The sequence below is a fragment of the Ascaphus truei genome, unplaced genomic scaffold (assembly GCF_040206685.1).
Source record: "Ascaphus truei isolate aAscTru1 unplaced genomic scaffold, aAscTru1.hap1 HAP1_SCAFFOLD_1858, whole genome shotgun sequence".
Lineage (NCBI taxonomy): Eukaryota > Metazoa > Chordata > Amphibia > Anura > Ascaphidae > Ascaphus > Ascaphus truei.
The window spans coordinates 39418-61403 of record NW_027454761.1 but is presented as its reverse complement, the minus strand read 5'-3'; the positions used below and the strand labels follow the sequence as shown (position 1 = coordinate 61403).

Genomic DNA, 21986 nt, shown 5'->3' with positions numbered 1-21986 from the left:
CACTTTGCCCCTACGTGGGACTGACCCTTTAACCCATTAAACACGCCCCTTTCATTAGGTCACTTTGCACCTACGTGGGACTGACCCTTTAACCCATTAAACACGTCCCTATCATTAGGTCACTTTGCCCCTACGTGGGACTGACCCTTTAACCCATTAAACACGCCCCTGTCATTAGGTCACTTTGCACCTACGTGGGACTGACCCTTTAACCCATTACACATGCCCCTGTCATTAGGTCGCTCTGCTCCTACGTGGGATTGACCCTATACACCCCCCCTTCCCCCTCTCTTTTGAATGTATAGGGTCGGTAGGGAACATCCCCCACAAATGCAGCAGTACCAAACACCGTATTATCTCCCCGAAAGTGGAGCCCCGGCTGTGCCCGTTCTCCGCCCTCACCGAGGTGCAGAACATCTCCTCCGCGGAGCCGGATCTGGGCAAAGTAGAGCGGAGGGGGGGGCACAAGGGGGCCACAACCCCCCCTGACAGCGACCCGGGCCTACCTCGCTCCCACCCAGACCTGCCGGACACCACCCAGGCCTCCCCACCGCTACCCAATGGCTTCTATGTGGAGCGGGAGCTGGCTGGCGTCACCATAGCAACAGCCGCGGGCGTCACGGGCATCAGCGCGGTGCTGGTAATGACGGGCGTAGCAGAGAAGCCCTTGCGCTCACCCCCAGCCAACACCTTACGCCGGCGGAAGCTGGCGTTCAGCCTTCACCGGTGCCCGTCGGCATCGCCCTCCTGCCCTCGCCCGTGACGGGCCTCCTGCTCTCCTCCTCGCAGAGCCTGGAGGTCACAATGGAGGCGGCACAAGGAGGAGTGGGCAGCAGCACGGCCTTCGACCCAGACTCCTTTCTCAACAGCCCCAGGAGGGGCAGACCTACGGGGAGGGGCAGGCACGGCCGAGTTTAAGACGGAGGAAAATGGAGGGGCTGGGGGAATGGGGGCGGCGGCGGGTGGATACCCGGAGACAGGCGAGCTGGCACTGCCGACGCTGGCACTGGTCACGGAGGAGAAGCCGAGGATGGAGGAGGATGATGAGGGGGCCGTGAGGGAGAGTGGCGGGGGGGCGTCGGAGGTGGAGATGGATGTTAGGGAGGGGCAGGTTAGCCCCGGGGAAGAAGGGGCCGCAGCGAGTGAGGGGCAGAAGGAGGGAGGAGATACTGCCGGTACACAGATGAGCGACTTGTACTCCATCATCCAGAACGATCTGAGCTCGTCGTCCGGCGCCTCCAGCGTCCACATGGAAATGTCCGCAGAGAACTTCAACATCTCCTTCGACAGCCAGTTCCCAGACCTCATCTCCGACCTGATCACCGAGGAGGGGGCCCGGCCTCGGGGGGCTACGGGCAGTATGGGGACCCCCGGGCCCAGTCCTCGCCTGCCCAGCCGCTACGGACAGCGCAGCAGCTTGACCCGCTGGAAGGCCCCTTCCCAGAAGCTGTGATGAGCCCCCGGGCTGGACGGCATCACAGACTTCTCCCCGAGTGGTCCTACCCCAGGTGAGCGTCGTTGTGTCTTCATGCAATACCTTCCCTTTCCTTAATGGTCCTCGGTGCAGCAACGCCCCCTCCCTCTCTCCCCCCCTCCCTCTCTCTCCCCCCCCTGCCTCCCTCTTCCCCCCCCTCCCCTCTCTCCCCCCCCAACCCCCCTCCCCCCCCCTCCCCCTCTCAACCCCCCTCACACACCCCCACCCAACCCTCTCACTCCCCCCACACCTCCTCACCCCCCTCCCTCCAACACCCCCAACAACCCACCCAACCCAACCACCCCTCCCCACCCCCTCACCACCCCCCCCTCCCCTCTCAACCCCCACCCTCCACTCACCCCCCCCCTCCCCTCCCCCCACCCCCCACCACTCCCCCCCCCTCCCACCCTCACCCCCCCCAACCCTCCCTCTCTCCCCCACCCTCTCTTCCCCCCACCCTCCACCAACCAACTCCCCCCCCCCACTCCCCCCCCACCCCACACCCCCCCCCAACCCCTCTCCCCCCCCCTCCCCCCAACCCCCCCCCAACCCCACAACCCCCCACCCACTCCCCCCCCACCCCCCCCCCACCCCCCCCACCCTCCCACCCCCCACCCCCCACCCAACCCCCCACCCACCAACCCCACCCACACAACCCCCCCTCCCCCCCACACACCCTCCCCCCACCACCAACCCCCCCCTCCACACCCAACCCCCCACCACCCCCCTCCACCCTCCACCCCCCCCCTCCCTCCCCCCCCCTCCCCACACTCCCCCCAACCCCAACCCCCCCCCTCCCACCCCCACCTTCCCCCCCACCCCTCCTCCCCCTCCCTCCCCCCTCCCTTCCCCCCCCCCTCCCCTCTTCCCCCCCCTCCCTCCCTCTCTTCCCCCCCCTCCCTCCCTCTCTTCCCCCCTCCCTCCCTCTCTTCCCCCCCCCTCCCTCCCTCTCTTCCCCCCCCCCTCCCTCTCTCTTCCCCCCTCCCTCTCTTCCCCCCCTCCCTCTCTCCCTCCCTCTCCCTCTCTCCCTCCCTCTCCCCCCTCCCTCCCCCCTCCTCCCCCCCTTCCTCCCCCCCTCCTCCCCACCCTTCCTCCCCCCTCCTCTCTTCCTCCCCCTCCCTCCCCCTCCCTCTCTTCCCCCCCCTCCCTCTCTCCCCCCCCTCCCTCTCTTCCCCCCCCTCCCTCTCTTCCCCCCCCCTCCCTCTCTCTCCCCCCCCTCCCCTCTCTTCCCCCCCTCTCTCCTCCCCCCCTCCCTCTCTCCCTTCCCCTCTCCCTCTCTTCCCCCCCCTCCCCCTCTCTTCCCCCCCCACCCTTTCTCTTCCCCCCCCACCCCCTCTCTTCCCCCCCCACCCCCTCTCTTCCCCCCCTCCCCCTCTCTTCCCCCCCTCCCCCTCTCTTCCCCCCTCCCCCTCTCTTCCCCCCCTCCCCCTCTCTTCCCCCCCTCCCCCTCTCTTCCCCCCTCCCCTCTCTTCCCCCCCCTCCCTCTCTTCCCCCCCCTCCCCCTCTTCCCCCCCTCCCCCTCTTCCCCCCCCCTCCCCCTCTCTTCCGCCCCCCCTCCCCCTCTTCCCCCCCCTCCCCCTCTCTTCCGCCCCCCCCTCCCCCTCTCTTCCATCCCCCCTCCTCCCCCCTCCTCCTCTCTTCCCCCCCCCTCCCCCTCTCTTTCCCCCCCCCTCCCCCTCTCTTCCCCCCCCTCCCCCTCTCTTCCCCCCCCTCCCCCTCTCTTCCCCCCCCTCCCCCTCTCTTCCCTCCCCCTCCCCCTCTCTTCCCCCCCCTCCCCCTCTCTTCCCTCCCCCTCCCCCTCTCTTCCCCCCCCTCCCCCTCTCTTCCCTCCCCCTCCCCCTCTCTTCCCTCCCCCTCTCTTCCCCCCCCTCTCTTCCCCCCCCTCCCCCTCTCTTCCCCCCCCTCTCTTCCCCCCCCTCCCCCTCTCTTCCCCCCCCCCCTCCCCCTCTCTCCCCCCCCCCTCCCCCTCTCTTCCCCCCCCCTCCCCCTCTCTTCCCCCCCCCTCCCACTCTCTTCCCCCCCCTCCCCCTCTGTTCCGCCCCCTCCCCCTCTCTTCCCCCCCTCCCCTCAGCACTATATATATATGTATATACTGTGTCTCTCAGGGCGGGGTGAAGGTCCTGATCACAGGCCCGTGGGCGGAGGAAACGGATTCCTATACCTGTGTCTTTAATCACCTGACTGTGCCCGCCTCTCTCATCCAATCAGGAGTCCTGCGCTGCTACTGCCCAGGTGAAGAGCTACTCGGCATCATTATACAGCGCGGCGTGTTCATTATCAGTGTATAGATACTCTGCATCATTATACAGCGCTGTGTGATCATTATCCGTGTATAGATACTCTGCATCATTATACAGCGCGGCGTGATCACTATCAGTGTATAGATACTCAGTATCATTATACAGCGCGGCGTGATCACTATCAGTGTATAGATACTCTGCATCATTATACAGCGCGGCGTGATCACTATCAGTGTATAGATACTCTGCATCATTATACAGCGCGCGTGATCACTATCAGTGTATAGATACTCTGCATCATTATACAGCGCTGTGTGATCATTATCCGTGTATAGATACTCTGCATCATTATACAGCGCGGCGTGATCACTATCAGTGTATAGATACTCAGTATCATTATACAGCGCGGCGTGATCACTATCAGTGTATAGATACTCAGTATCATTATACAGCGCGGCGTGATCACTATCAGTGTATAGATACTCTGCATCATTATACAGTGCGGTGTGATCATTATCAGTGTATAGATACTCTGCATCATTATACAGCGCGGCGTGATCACTATCAGTGTATAGATACTCTGCATCATTATACAGCGCGGCGTGATCACTATCAGTGTATAGATACTCTGCATCATTATACAGCGCAGCGTGATCACTATCAGTGTATAGATACTCTACCTCATTATACACAGCGGCGTGATCACTATCAGTGTATAGATACTCTGCATCATTATACAGGGCAGCGTGATCACTATCAGTGTATAGATACTCTGCATCATTATACAGTGCAGCGTGACCATTATCAGTGTATAGATACTCTGCATCATTATACAGCGCGGCGTGATCATTATCAGTGTATAGATACTCTGCATCATTATACAGCGCGGCGTGATCACTATCAGTGTATAGATACTCAGTATCATTATACAGCGCAGCGTGATCATTATCAGTGTATAGATACTCTGCATCATTATACAGCGCGGCGTGATCACTATCAGTGTATAGATACTCTGCATCATTATACAGCGCGGCGTGATCATTATCAGTGTATAGATACTCTGCATCATTATACAGCGCGGCGTGATCACTATCAGTGTATAGATACTCAGCATCATTATACAGCGCGGCGTGATCACTATCAGTGTATAGATACTCAGTATCATTATACAGCGCAGCGTGATCATTATCAGTGTATAGATACTCTGCATCATTATACAGCGCGGCGTGATCACTATCAGTGTATATATACTCTGCATCATTATACAGCGCGGCGTGATCACTATCAGTGTATAAATACTCTGCATCATTATACAGCGCGGCGTGATCATTATCAGTGTATAGATACTCTGCATCATTATACAGCGCGGCGTGATCACTATCAGTGTATAGATACTCTGCATCATTATACAGCGCGGCGTGATCAATATCAGTGTATAGATACTCTGCATCATTATACAGCGCAGCGTGATCATTATCAGTGTATAGATACTCTGCATCATTATACAGCGCGGCGTGATCACTATCAGTGTATAGATACTCTGCATCATTATACAGCGCAGCGTGATCACTATCAGTGTATAGATACTCTGCATCATTATACAGCGCAGCGTGATCATTATCAGTGTATAGATACTCTGCATCATTATACAGCGCAGCGTGATCATTATCAGTGTATAGATACTCTGCATCATTATACAGCGCGGCGTGATCATTATCAGTGTATAGATACTCAGTATCACTATACAGCGCGGCGTGATCACTATCAGTGTATAGATACTCTGCATCATTATACAGCGCGGTGTGATCATTATCAGTGTATAGATACTCTGCATCATTATACAGTGCGGCGTGATCACTATCAGTGTATAGATACTCTGCATCATTATACAGCGCGGCGTGATCACTATCAGTGTATAAATACTCTGCATCATTATACAGCGCGGCGTGATCATTATCAGTGTATAGATACTCTGCATCATTATACAGTGCGGCGTGATCACTATCAGTGTATAGATACTCTGCATCATTATACAGCGCGGCGTGATCACTATCAGTGTATAAATACTCTGCATCATTATACAGCGCGGCGTGATCATTATCAGTGTATAGATACTCAGCATCATTATACAGCGCTGTGTGATCATTATCAGTGTATAGATACTCTGCATCATTATACAGCGCAGCGTGATCATTATCAGTGTATAGATACTCTGCATCATTATACAGCGCAGCGTGATCATTATCAGTGTATAGATACTCTGCATCATTATACAGCGCAGCGTGATCACTATCAGTGTATAGATACTCTGCATCATTATACAGCGCCGCGTGATCGTTATCAGTGTATAGATACTCTGCATCATTATACAGCGCGGCGTGATCACTATCAGTGTATAGATACTCTGCATCATTATACAGCGCAGCGTGATCACTATCAGTGTATAGATACTCTGCATCATTATACAGCGCAGCGTGATCATTATCAGTGTATAGATACTCTGCATCATTATACAGCGCGGCGTGATCACTATCAGTGTATAGATACTCTGCATCATTATACAGCGCAGCGTGATCACTATCAGTGTATAGATACTCTGCATCATTATACAGTGCAGCGTGATCACTATCAGTGTATAGATACTCTGCATCATTATACAGCGCAGCGTGATCATTATCAGTGTATAGATACTCTGCATCATTATACAGCGCGGCGTGATCATTATCAGTGTATAGATACTCAGCATCATTATACAGCGCGGCGTGATCATTATCAGTGTATAGATACTCAGCATCATTATACAGCGCGGTGTGATCACTATCAGTGTATAGATACTCAGCATCATTATACAGCGCGGCGTGATCATTATCAGTGTATAGATACTCTGCATCATTATACAGCGCGGCGTGATCATTATCAGTGTATAGATACTCTGCATCATTATACAGCGCGGCGTGATCATTATCAGTGTATAGATACTCTGCATCATTATACAGCGCGGCGTGATCACTATCAGTGTATAGATACTCAGTATCACTATACAGCGCGGCGTGATCATTATCAGTGTATAGATACTCAGTACCACTATACAGCGCGGCGTGATCACTATCAGTGTATAGATACTCTGCATCACTATACAGCGCAGCGTGATCACTATCAGTGTATAGATACTCTGCATCACTATACAGCGCAGCGTGATCACTATCAGTGTATAGATACTCTGCATCACTATACAGCGCAGCGTGATCACTATCAGTGTATAGATACTCTGCATCACTATACAGCCCTGCGTGATCACTATCAGTGTATAGATACTCTGCATCACTATACAGCGCAGCGTGATCACTATCAGTGTATAGATACTCTGCATCATTATACAGCGCAGCGTGATCATTATCAGTGTATAGATACTCTGCATCATTATACAGCGCAGCGTGATCACTATCAGTGTATAGATACTCTGCATCATTATACAGCGCAGCGTGATCACTATCAGTGTATAGATACTCTGCACCATTATACAGCGCAGTGTGATCACTATCAGTGTATAGATACTCTGCATCATTATACAGCGCAGCGTGATCATTATCAGTGTATAGATACTCTGTATCATTATACAGCGCAGCGTGATCACTATCAGTGTATAGATACTCTGCATCATTATACAGGGCAGCGTGATCATTATCAGTGTATAGATACTCTGCACCATTATACAGCGCAGTGTGATCACTATCAGTGTATAGATACTCTGCATCATTATACAGCGCAGCGTGATCATTATCAGTGTATAGATACTCTGCATCATTATACAGCGCGGCGTGATCATTATCAGTGTATAGATACTCTGCATCATTATACAGCGGTGTGTGATCACTATCAGTGTATAGATACTCAGCATCATTATACAGCGCAGCGTGATCACTATCAGTGTATAGATACTCTGCATCATTATACAGCGGTGTGTGATCACTATCAGTGTATAGATACTCTGCATCATTATACAGCGCGGCGTGATCACTATCAGTGTATAGATACTCTGCATCATTATACAGCGCGGCGTGATCATTATCAGTGTATAGATACTCTGCATCATTATACAGCGCGGCGTGATCACTATCAGTGTATAGATACTCTGCATCATTATACAGCGCGGCGTGATCACTATCAGTGTATAGATACTCAGTATCACTATACAGCGCGGCGTGATCACTATCAGTGTATAGATACTCTGCATCATTATACAGCGCGGTGTGATCACTATCCGTGTATAGATACTCTGCATCATTATACAGCGCGGCGTGATCACTATCAGTGTATAGATACTCTGCATCATTATACAGCGCGGCGTGATCACTATCAGTGTATAGATACTCTGCATCATTATACAGCACAGCGTGATCACTATCAGTGTATAGATACTCTGCATCATTATACAGCGCGGCGTGATCACTATCAGTGTATAGATACTCTGCATCATTATACAGTGCGGCGTGATCACTATCAGTGTATAGATACTCTGCATCATTATACAGTGCGGCGTGATCACTATCAGTGTATAGATACTCTGCATCATTATACAGAGCGGCGTGATCATTATCAGTGTATAGATACTCTGCATCATTATACAGCGCGGCGTGATCATTATCAGTGTATAGATACTCTGCATCATTATACAGCGCGGTGTGATCACTATCAGTGTATAGATACTCTGCATCATTATACAGCGTGGCGTGATCACTATCAGTGTATAGATACTCTGCATCATTATACAGCGCGGCGTGATCATTATCAGTGTATAGATACTCTGCATCATTATACAGCGCAGCGTGATCATTATCAGTGTATAGATACTCTGCATCATTATACAGCGCAGCGTGATCACTATCAGTGTATAGATACTCTGCATCATTATACAGCGCAGTGTGATCACTATCAGTGTATAGATACTCTGCATCATTATACAGCGCGGTGTGATCACTATCAGTGTATAGATACTCTGCATCATTATACAGCGCGGTGTGATCACTATCAGTGTATAGATACTCTGCATCATTATACAGCGCAGTGTGATCACTATCAGTGTATAGATACTCTGCATCATTATACAGCGCAGCGTGATCACTATCAGTGTATAGATACTCTGCATCATTATACAGCGCAGCGTGATCACTATCAGTGTATAGATACTCTGCATCATTATACAGCGGTGTGTGATCACTATCAGTGTATAGATACTCTACATCATTATACAGCGCAGCGTGATCACTATCAGTGTATAGATACTCTGCATCATTATACAGCGCAGCGTGATCACTATCAGTGTATAGATACTCTGCATCATTATACAGCGCAGCGTGATCATTATCAGTGTATAGATACTCTACATCATTATACAGCGCAGCGTGATCATTATCAGTGTATAGATACTCTGCATCATTATACAGCGCGGCGTGATCACTATCAGTGTATAGATACTCTACATCATTATACAGCGCGGCGTGATCACTATCAGTGTATAGATACTCTGCATCATTATACAGCGCGGCGTGATCATTATCAGTGTATAGATATTCTGCATCATTATACAGCGCAGCGTGATCATTATCAGTGTATAGATACTCTGCATCATTATACAGCGCGGCGTGATCATTATCAGTGTATAGATACTCTGCATCATTATACAGCGCGGCGTGATCACTATCAGTGTATAGATACTCTGCATCATTGTACAGCGCGGTGTGATCACTATCAGTGTATAGATACTCTGCATCATTATACAGCGCGGCGTGATCATTATCAGTGTATAGATACTCTGCATCATTATACAGCGCGGCGTGATCATTATCAGTGTATAGATACTCTGCATCATTATACAGCGCAGCGTGATCACTATCAGTGTATAGATACTCTGCATCATTATACAGCGCGGCGTGATCACTATCAGTGTATAGATACTCTGCATCATTATACAGCGCGGTGTGATCATTATCAGTGTATAGATACTCTGCATCATTATACAGCGCAGCGTGATCATTATCAGTGTATAGATACTCTGCATCATTATACAGCGCAGCGTGTTTATTATCAGTGTATAGATACTCTGCATCATTATACAGCGCGGCGTGATCACTATCAGTGTATAGATACTCTGCATCATTATACAGCGCAGCGTGATCATTATCAGTGTATAGATACTCTGCATCACTATACAGCGCTGTGTGATCACTATCAGTGTATAGATACTCTGCATCATTATACAGCGCGGCGTGATCACTATCAGTGTATAGATACTCTGCATCATTATACAGCGCGGCGTGATCACTATCAGTGTATAGATACTCTGCATCATTATACAGAGCGGCGTGATCATTATCAGTGTATAGATACTCTGCATCATTATACAGCGCGGCGTGATCACTATCAGTGTATAGATACTCTGTATCATTATACAGCGCAGCGTGATCACTATCAGTGTATAGATACTCTGCATCATTATACAGCGCGGCGTGATCACTATCAGTGTATAGATACTCTGCATCATTATACAGCGCAGCGTGATCATTATCAGTGTATAGATACTCTGCATCATTATACAGCGCGGCGTGATCACTATCAGTGTATAGATACTCTGCATCATTGTACAGCGCGGTGTGATCACTATCAGTGTATAGATACTCTGCATCATTATACAGCGCGGCGTGATCATTATCAGTGTATAGATACTCTGCATCATTATACAGCGCAGCGTGATCACTATCAGTGTATAGATACTCTGCATCATTATACAGCGCGGCGTGATCATTATCAGTGTATAGATACTCTGCATCATTATACAGCGGTGTGTGATCATTATCAGTGTATAGATACTCTGCATCATTATACAGCGCAGCGTGTTTATTATCAGTGTATAGATACTCTGCATCATTATACAGCGCGGCGTGATCACTATCAGTGTATAGATACTCTGCATCATTATACAGCGCAGCGTGATCATTATCAGTGTATAGATACTCTGCATCACTATACAGCGCTGTGTGATCACTATCAGTGTATAGATACTCTGCATCATTATACAGCGCAGCGTGATCATTATCAGTGTATAGATACTCTGCATCACTATACAGCGCTGTGTGATCACTATCAGTGTATAGATGCTCTGCATCATTATACAGCGCGGCGTGATCACTATCAGTGTATAGATACTCTGCATCATTATACAGCGCGGCGTGATCACTATCAGTGTATAGATACTCTGCATCATTATACAGAGCGGCGTGATCACTATCAGTGTATAGATACTCTGCATCATTATACAGAGCGGCGTGATCATTATCAGTGTATAGATACTCTGCATCATTATACAGCGCGGTGTGATCACTATCAGTGTATAGATACTCAGCATCATTATACAGAGCTGTGTGATCATTATCAGTGTATAGATACTCTGCATCATTATACAGCGCGGAGTGATCATTATCAGTGTATAGATACTCTGCATCATTATACAGCGCTGTGTGATCATTATCAGTGTATAGATACTCTGCATCATTATACAGCGCAGCGTGATCATTATCAGTGTATAGATACTCTGCATCATTATACAGCGCAGCGTGATCATTATCAGTGTATAGATACTCTGCATCATTATACAGCGCGGCGTGATCACTATCAGTGTATAGATACTCTGCATCATTATACAGCGCGGCGTGATCACTATCAGTGTATAGATACTCTGCATCATTATACAGCGCGGCGTGATCACTATCAGTGTATAGATACTCTGCATCATTATACAGCGCAGCGTGATCACTATCAGTGTATAGATACTCTGCATCATTATACAGCGCGGCGTGATCATTATCAGTGTATAGATACTCTGCATCATTATACAGCGCAGCGTGATCACTATCAGTGTATAGATACTCTGCATCATTATACAGAGCGGCGTGATCACTATCAGTGTATAGATACTCTGCATCATTATACAGCGCAGCGTGATCACTATCAGTGTATAGATACTCTGCATCATTATACAGTGCGGCGTGATCATTATCAGTGTATAGATACTCTGCATCATTATACAGCGCGGTGTGATCACTATCAGTGTATAGATACTCAGCATCATTATACAGCGCAGCGTGATCACTATCAGTGTATAGATACTCTGCATCATTATACAGCGCAGCGTGATCATTATCAGTGTATAGATACTCTGCATCATTATACAGCGCAGTGTGATCACTATCAGTGTATAGATACTCTGCATCATTATACAGAGCGGCGTGATCACTATCAGTGTATAGATACTCTGCATCATTATACAGAGCGGCGTGATCATTATCAGTGTATAGATACTCTGCATCATTATACAGCGCGGTGTGATCACTATCAGTGTATAGATACTCAGCATCATTATACAGCGCAGCGTGATCACTATCAGTGTATAGATACTCTGCATCATTATACAGCGCAGCGTGATCATTATCAGTGTATAGATACTCTGCATCACTATACAGCGCTGTGTGATCACTATCAGTGTATAGATACTCTGCATCATTATACAGCGCAGCGTGATCACTATCAGTGTATAGATACTCTGCATCATTATACAGCGCAGCGTGATCACTATCAGTGTATAGATACTCTGCATCATTATACAGAGCGGCGTGATCACTATCAGTGTATAGATACTCTGCATCATTATACAGCGCAGTGTGATCACTATCAGTGTATAGATACTCTGCATCATTATACAGAGCGGCGTGATCACTATCAGTGTATAGATACTCTGCATCATTATACAGAGCGGCGTGATCATTATCAGTGTATAGATACTCTGCATCATTATACAGCGCGGTGTGATCACTATCAGTGTATAGATACTCAGCATCATTATACAGCGCAGCGTGATCACTATCAGTGTATAGATACTCTGCATCATTATACAGCGCAGCGTGATCATTATCAGTGTATAGATACTCTGCATCACTATACAGCGCTGTGTGATCACTATCAGTGTATAGATACTCTGCATCATTATACAGCGCAGCGTGATCACTATCAGTGTATAGATACTCTGCATCATTATACAGCGCAGCGTGATCACTATCAGTGTATAGATACTCTGCATCATTATACAGCGCGGTGTGATCACTATCAGGGTATAGATACTCTGCATCATTATACAGCGCGGTGTGATCACTATCAGGGTATAGATACTCTGCATCATTATACAGCGCGGAGTGATCACTATCAGTGTATAGATACTCTGCATCATTATACAGCACAGCGTGATCATTATCAGTGTATAGATACTCTGCATCATTATACAGCGCGGCGTGATCATTATCAGTGTATAGATACTCTGCATCATTATACAGCGCAGCGTGATCACTATCAGTGTATAGATACTCTGCATCATTATACAGCGCAGCGTGATCATTATCAGTGTATAGATACTCTGCATCATTATACAGCGCGGCGTGATCATTATCAGTGTATAGATACTCAGCATCATTATACAGCGCGGTGTGATCACTATCAGTGTATAGATACTCTGCATCATTATACAGCGCGGCGTGATCACTATCAGTGTATAGATACTCTGCATCATTATACAGCGCAGCGTGATTACTATCAGTGTATAGATACTCTGCATCATTATACAGCGCGGCGTGATCACTATCAGTGTATAGATACTCTGCATCATTATACAGCGCAGCGTGATCATTATCAGTGTATAGATACTCTGCATCATTATACAGCGCAGCGTGATCACTATCAGTGTATAGATACTCTGCATCATTATACAGCACAGCGTGATCACTATCAGTGTATAGATACTCTGCATCATTATACAGCGCGGCGTGATCATTATCAGTGTATAGATACTCTGCATCATTATACAGTGCAGCGTGATCATTATCAGTGTATAGATACTCTGCATCATTATACAGCGCGGCGTGATCACTATCAGTGTATAGATACTCTGCATCATTATACAGCGCAGCGTGATCATTATCAGTGTATAGATACTCTGCATCATTATACAGCGCGGCGTGATCACTATCAGTGTATAGATACTCTGCATCATTATACAGCGCGGCGTGATCATTATCAGTGTATAGATACTCTGCATCATTATACAGCGCGGCGTGATCACTATCAGTGTATAGATACTCTGCATCATTATACAGCGCGGCGTGATCATTATCAGTGTATAGATACTCTGCATCATTATACAGCGCGGCGTGATCATTATCAGTGTATAGATACTCTGCATCATTATACAGTGCAGCGTGATCATTATCAGTGTATAGATACTCTGCATCATTATACAGCGCGGCGTGATCACTATCAGTGTATAGATACTCTGCATCATTATACAGCGCGGTGTGATCACTATCAGTGTATAGATACTCTGCATCATTATACAGCGCAGCGTGATCACTATCAGTGTATAGATACTCTGCATCATTATACAGCGCTGTGTGATCACTATCAGTGTATAGATACTCTGCATCATTATACAGCGCGGCGTGATCATTATCAGTGTATAGATACTCTGCATCATTATACAGCGCGGCGTGATCACTATCAGTGTATAGATACTCTGCATCATTATACAGTGCGGCGTGATCACTATCAGTGTATAGATACTCTGCATCACTATACAGCGCTGTGTGATCACTATCAGTGTATAGATACTCTGCATCATTATACAGTGCGGCGTGATCACTATCAGTGTATAGATACTCTGCATCATTATACAGCGCAGCGTGATCATTATCAGTGTATAGATACTCTGCATCATTATACAGCGCGGCGTGATCACTATCAGTGTATAGATACTCTGCATCATTATACAGCACGGCGTGATCACTATCAGTGTATAGATACTCTGCATCATTATACAGCGCGGCGTGATCACTATCAGTGTATAGATACTCTGCATCATTATACAGCGCAGCGTGATCACTATCAGTGTATAGATACTCTGCATCATTATACAGCGCGGCGTGATCATTATCAGTGTATAGATACTCTGCATCATTATACAGCGCGGCGTGATCACTATCAGTGTATAGATACTCTGCATCATTATACAGCGCAGCGTGATCACTATCAGTGTATAGATACTCTGCATCATTATACAGCGCGGCGTGATCACTATCAGTGTATAGATACTCTGCATCATTATACAGCGCGGCGTGATCATTATCAGTGTATAGATACTCTGCATCATTATACAGCGCGGCGTGATCACTATCAGTGTATAGATACTCTGCATCATTATACAGTGCGGCGTGATCACTATCAGTGTATAGATACTCTGCATCATTATACAGCGCAGCGTGATCACTATCAGTGTATAGATACTCTGCATCATTATACAGCGCGGCGTGATCACTATCAGTGTATAGATACTCTGCATCATTATACAGCGCGGCGTGATCACTATCAGTGTATAGATACTCTGCATCATTATACAGCGCAGCGTGATCATTATCAGTGTATAGATACTCTGCATCATTATACAGCGCAGCGTGATCACTATCAGTGTATAGATACTCTGCATCATTATACAGCGCAGCGTGATCACTATCAGTGTATAGATACTCTGCATCATTATACAGCGCGGCGTGATCATTATCAGTGTATAGATACTCTGCATCATTATACAGCGCGGCGTGATCACTATCAGTGTATAGATACTCTGCATCATTATACAGCGCAGTGTGATCACTATCAGTGTATAGATACTCTGCATCATTATACAGCGCAGCGTGATCACTATCAGTGTATAGATACTCTGCATCATTATACAGCGCAGCGTGATCACTATCAGTGTATAGATACTCTGCATCATTATACAGCGCGGCGTGATCATTATCAGTGTATAGATACTCTGCATCATTATACAGCGCGGCGTGATCACTATCAGTGTATAGATACTCTGCATCATTATACAGCGCGGTGTGATCACTATCAGGGTATAGATACTCTGCATCATTATACAGCGCAGCGTGATCATTATCAGTGTATAGATACTCTGCATCATTATACAGCGCGGCGTGATCACTATCAGTGTATAGATACTCTGCATCATTATACAGCGCAGCGTGATCACTATCAGTGTATAGATACTCTGCATCATTATACAGCGCAGCGTGATCACTATCAGTGTATAGATACTCTGCATCATTATACAGCGCAGCGTGATCACTATCAGTGTATAGATACTCTGCATCATTATACAGCGCAGCGTGATCACTATCAGTGTATAGATACTCTGCATCATTATACAGCGCGGCGTGATCATTATCAGTGTATAGATACTCTGCATCATTATACAGCGCGGCGTGATCACTATCAGTGTATAGATACTCTGCATCATTATACAGTGCGGCGTGATCACTATCAGTGTATAGATACTCTGCATCATTATACAGTGCGGCGTGATCACTATCAGTGTATAGATACTCTGCATCATTATACAGCGCGGCGTGATCACTATCAGTGTATAGATACTCTGCATCATTATACAGCGCGGCGTGATCATTATTAGTGTATAGATACTCTGCATCATTATACAGCGCAGCGTGATCATTATCAGTGTATAGATACTCTGCATCATTATACAGTGCAGCGTGATCATTATCAGTGTATAGATACTCTGCATCATTATACAGCGCGGCGTGATCACTATCAGTGTATAGATACTCTGCATCATTATACAGCGCGGCGTGATCACTATCAGTGTATAGATACTCTGCATCATTATACAGCGCGGCGTGATCATTATCAGTGTATAGATACTCTGCATCATTATACAGCGCAGCGTGATCATTATCAGTGTATAGATACTCTGCATCATTATACAGCGCAGCGTGATCATTATCAGTGTATAGATACTCTGCATCATTATACAGCGCGGCGTGATCACTATCAGTGTATAGATACTCTGCATCATTATACAGCGCAGCGTGATCATTATCAGTGTATAGATACTCTGCATCATTATACAGCGCAGCGTGATCATTATCAGTGTATAGATACTCTGCATCATTATACAGCGCGGCGTGATCACTATCAGTGTATAGATACTCTGCATCATTATACAGCGCGGCGTGATCACTATCAGTGTATAGATACTCTGTATCATTATACAGCGCGGCGTGATCATTATCAGTGTATAGATACTCTGCATCATTATACAGCGCGGCGTGATCACTATCAGTGTATAGATACTCTGCATCATTATACAGCGCAGCGTGATCATTATCAGTGTATAGATACTCTGCATCATTATACAGCGCGGCGTGATCACTATCAGTGTATAGATACTCTGCATCATTATACAGCGCGGCGTGATCACTATCAGTGTATAGATACTCTGCATCATTATACAGCGCGGCGTGATCACTATCAGTGTATAGATACTCTGCATCATTATACAGCGCAGTGTGATCACTATCAGTGTATAGATACTCTGCATCATTATACAGCGCGGCGTGATCATTATCAGTGTATAGATACTCTGCATCATTATACAGCGCAGCGTGATCACTATCAGTGTATAGATACTCTGCATCATTATACAGCGCGGCGTGGTCACTATCAGTGTATAGATACTCTGCATCATTATACAGCGCAGCGTGATCACTATCAGTGTATAGATACTCTGCATCATTATACAGCGCGGCGTGATCATTATCAGTGTATAGATACTCTGCATCATTATACAGCGCGGCGTGATCATTATCAGTGTATAGATACTCTGCATCATTATACAGCGCAGCGTGATCACTATCAGTGTATAGATACTCTGCATCATTATACAGCGCGGCGTGATCATTATCAGTGTATAGATACTCTGCATCATTATACAGCGCAGCGTGATCACTATCAGTGTATAGATACTCTGCATCATTATACAGCGCGGCGTGATCACTATCAGTGTATAGATACTCTGCATCATTATACAGCGCAGCGTGATCATTATCAGTGTATAGATACTCTGCATCATTATACAGCGCAGCGTGATCATTATCAGTGTATAGATACTCTGCATCATTATACAGCGCGGAGTGATCATTATCAGTGTATAGATACTCTGCATCATTATACAGCGCAGTGTGATCACTATCAGTGTATAGATACTCAGTATCACTATACAGCGCGGCGTGATCACTATCAGTGTATAGATACTCTGCATCATTATACAGCGCGGCGTGATCATTATCAGTGTATAGATACTCTGCATCATTATACAGCGCGGCGTGATCACTATCAGTGTATAGATACTCTGCATCATTATACAGCGCGGCGTGATCACTATCAGTGTATAGATACTCTGCATCATTATACAGCGCGGTGTGATCACTATCAGTGTATAGATACTCTGCATCATTATACAGCGCGGCGTGATCACTATCAGTGTATAGATACTCTGCATCATTATACAGCGCGGCGTGATCACTATCAGTGTATAGATACTCTGCATCATTATACAGCGCAGCGTGATCATTATCAGTGTATAGATACTCTGCATCATTATACAGCGCAGCGTGATCATTATCAGTGTATAGATACTCTGCATCATTATACAGCGCGGCGTGATCACTATCAGTGTATAGATACTCTGCATCATTATACAGCGCGGCGTGATCACTATCAGTGTATAGATACTCTGTATCATTATACAGCGCGGCGTGATCATTATCAGTGTATAGATACTCTGCATCATTATACAGCGCGGCGTGATCACTATCAGTGTATAGATACTCTGCATCATTATACAGCGCAGCGTGATCATTATCAGTGTATAGATACTCTGCATCATTATACAGCGCGGCGTGATCACTATCAGTGTATAGATACTCTGCATCATTATACAGCGCGGCGTGATCACTATCAGTGTATAGATACTCTGCATCATTATACAGCGCGGCGTGATCACTATCAGTGTATAGATACTCTGCATCATTATACAGCGCAGTGTGATCACTATCAGTGTATAGATACTCTGCATCATTATACAGCGCGGCGTGATCATTATCAGTGTATAGATACTCTGCATCATTATACAGCGCAGCGTGATCACTATCAGTGTATAGATACTCTGCATCATTATACAGCGCGGCGTGGTCACTATCAGTGTATAGATACTCTGCATCATTATACAGCGCAGCGTGATCACTATCAGTGTATAGATACTCTGCATCATTATACAGCGCGGCGTGATCATTATCAGTGTATAGATACTCTGCATCATTATACAGCGCGGCGTGATCATTATCAGTGTATAGATACTCTGCATCATTATACAGCGCAGCGTGATCACTATCAGTGTATAGATACTCTGCATCATTATACAGCGCGGCGTGATCATTATCAGTGTATAGATACTCTGCATCATTATACAGCGCAGCGTGATCACTATCAGTGTATAGATACTCTGCATCATTATACAGCGCGGCGTGATCACTATCAGTGTATAGATACTCTGCATCATTATACAGCGCAGCGTGATCATTATCAGTGTATAGATACTCTGCATCATTATACAGCGCAGCGTGATCATTATCAGTGTATAGATACTCTGCATCATTATACAGCGCGGAGTGATCATTATCAGTGTATAGATACTCTGCATCATTATACAGCGCAGTGTGATCACTATCAGTGTATAGATACTCAGTATCACTATACAGCGCGGCGTGATCACTATCAGTGTATAGATACTCTGCATCATTATACAGCGCGGCGTGATCATTATCAGTGTATAGATACTCTGCATCATTATACAGCGCGGCGTGATCACTATCAGTGTATAGATACTCTGCATCATTATACAGCGCGGCGTGATCACTATCAGTGTATAGATACTCTGCATCATTATACAGCGCGGTGTGATCACTATCAGTGTATAGATACTCTGCATCATTATACAGCGCGGCGTGATCACTATCAGTGTATAGATACTCTGCATCATTATACAGCGCGGCGTGATCACTATCAGTATATAGATACTCTGCATCATTATACAGCGCAGCGTGATCACTATCAGTGTATAGATACTCTGCATCATTATACAGCGCGGCGTGATCACTATCAGTGTATAGATACTCTGCATCATTATACAGCGCGGCGTGATCACTATCAGTGTATAGATACTCTGCATCATTATACAGCGCGGCGTGATCATTATCAGTGTATAGATACTCTGCATCATTATACAGCGCGGCGTGATCACTATCAGTGTATAGATACTCTGCATCATTATACAGCGCAGCGTGATCACTATCAGTGTATAGATACTCTGCATCATTATACAGTGCGGCGTGATCACTATCAGTGTATAGATACTCTGCATCATTATACAGCGCGGCGTGATCACTATCAGTGTATAGATACTCTGCATCATTATACAGCGCAGCGTGATCATTATCAGTGTATAGATACTCAGCATCACTATACAGCGCGGCGTGATCACTATCAGTGTATAGATACTCAGTGTCACTATACATTACAGCACACGAGGCCGGCCTGGTGACGCTGCAGGTCGCTCTGCACCATCAGATCATTTCTCATTCTGTTATCTTTGAGTATCGAGCCCGAAGTTTCATGTCTCTTCCAAGCAGACAACTGGACTGGCTTTCACTGGACGGTAAGGGGATGTGTGTGCCCTGTGTGTGCCCTGTGTGTGCCCTGTGTGTGCCCTGTGTGTGCCCTGTGTGTGCCCTGTGTGTGCGCCCTGTGTGTGCGCCCTGTGTGTGCCCTGTGTGTGCCCTGTGTGTGCACCCTGTGTGTGCACCCTGTGTGTGCACCCTGTGTGTGCGCCCTGTGTGTGCCCTGTGTGTGCGCCCTGTGTGTGCCCTGTGTATATTCAATAAAGCATCCTCTCCAGCCCGTGTCTCCCCACTGCTGGATGAAGCCTCCCCAGTGATCTCCCAGGTCCTGCGGTTACAGCCTCTCTTCTCCACGTCGCTCCCACACATTCCCTCATCCCATCCTCCCCAGCCCGTGTCTCCCCACTGCTGGATGAAGCCTCCCCAGTGATCTCCCAGGTCCTGCGGTTACAGCCTCTCTTCTCCACGTCGCTCCCACACATTCCCTCATCCCATCCTCCCCAGCCCGTGTCTCCCCACTGCTGGATGAAGTCTCCCCAGTGATCTCCCAGGTCCTGCGGTTACAGCCTCTCTTCCCCACGTCGCTCCCACACATTCCCTCATCCCATCCTCCCCAGCCCGTGTCTCCCCACTGCTGGATGAAGCCTCCCCAGTGATCTCCCAGGTCCTGCGGTTACAGCCTCTCTTCTCCGCGTCGCTCCCACACATTCCCTCATCCCATCCTCCCCAGCCCGTGTCTCACCACTGCTGGATGAAGCCTCCCCAGTGATCTCCCAGGTCCTGCGGTTACAGCCTCTCTTCTCCACGTCGCTCCCACACATTCCCTCATCCCATCCTCCCCAGCCCGTGTCTCCCCACTGCTGGATGAAGCCTCCCCAGTGATCTCCCAGGTCCTGCGGTTACAGTCTCTCTTCTCCATGTCACTCCCACACATTCCCTCATCCCATCCTCCCCAGCCCGTGTCTCCCCACTGCTGGATGAAGCCTCCCCAGTGATCTCCCAGGTCCTGCGGTTACAGCCTCTCTTCTCCGCGTCGCTCCCACACATTCCCTCATCCCATCCTCCCCAGCCCGTGTCTCCCCACTGCTGGATGAAGTCTCCCCAGTGATCTCCCAGGTCCTGCGGTTACAGCCTCTCTTCTCCACGTCGCTCCCACACATTCCCACATCCCATCCTCTCCAGCCCGTGTCTCCCCACTGCTGGATGAAGTCTCCCCAGTGATCTCCCAGGTCCTGCGGTTACAGCCTCTCTTCTCCACGTCGCTCCCACACATTCCCTCATCCCATCCTCTCCAGCCCGTGTCTCCCCACTGCTGGATGAAGCCTCCCCAGTGATCTCCCAGGTCCTGCGGTTACAGCCTCTCTTCTCCACGTCGCTCCCACACATTCCCTCATCCCATTCTCCCCAGCCCGTGTCTCCCCACTGCTGGATGAAGCCTCCCCAGTGATCTCCCAGGTCCTGCGGTTACAGCCTCTCTTCTCCACGTCGCTCCCACACATTCCCTCATCCCATCCTCCCCAGCCCGTGTCTCCCCACTGCTGGATGAAGCCCCCCCAGTGATCTCCCAGGTCCTGCGGTTACAGCCTCTCTTCTCCACGTCGCTCCCACACATTCCCTCATCCCATCCTCCCCAGCCCG

General features: G+C 47.7%; 1 protein-coding gene across 1 annotated transcript; it reads left to right on the top strand.

Annotated features, from left to right (window-relative positions):
* Nucleotides 1–305: 305 nt before the first annotated feature.
* On the top strand, nt 306–20429 carry LOC142477008 (calmodulin-binding transcription activator 2-like; the record flags this gene model as incomplete). The annotated part of the gene is given in 5 exon segments (XM_075582065.1): nt 306–665; nt 668–884; nt 886–1432; nt 3580–3706; nt 20252–20429. Coding segments are annotated over 5 exon segments (1429 nt in total), but the record flags the coding sequence as incomplete, so codon positions are not given.
* Between the last annotated feature and the right edge of the window lie 1557 nt (nt 20430–21986).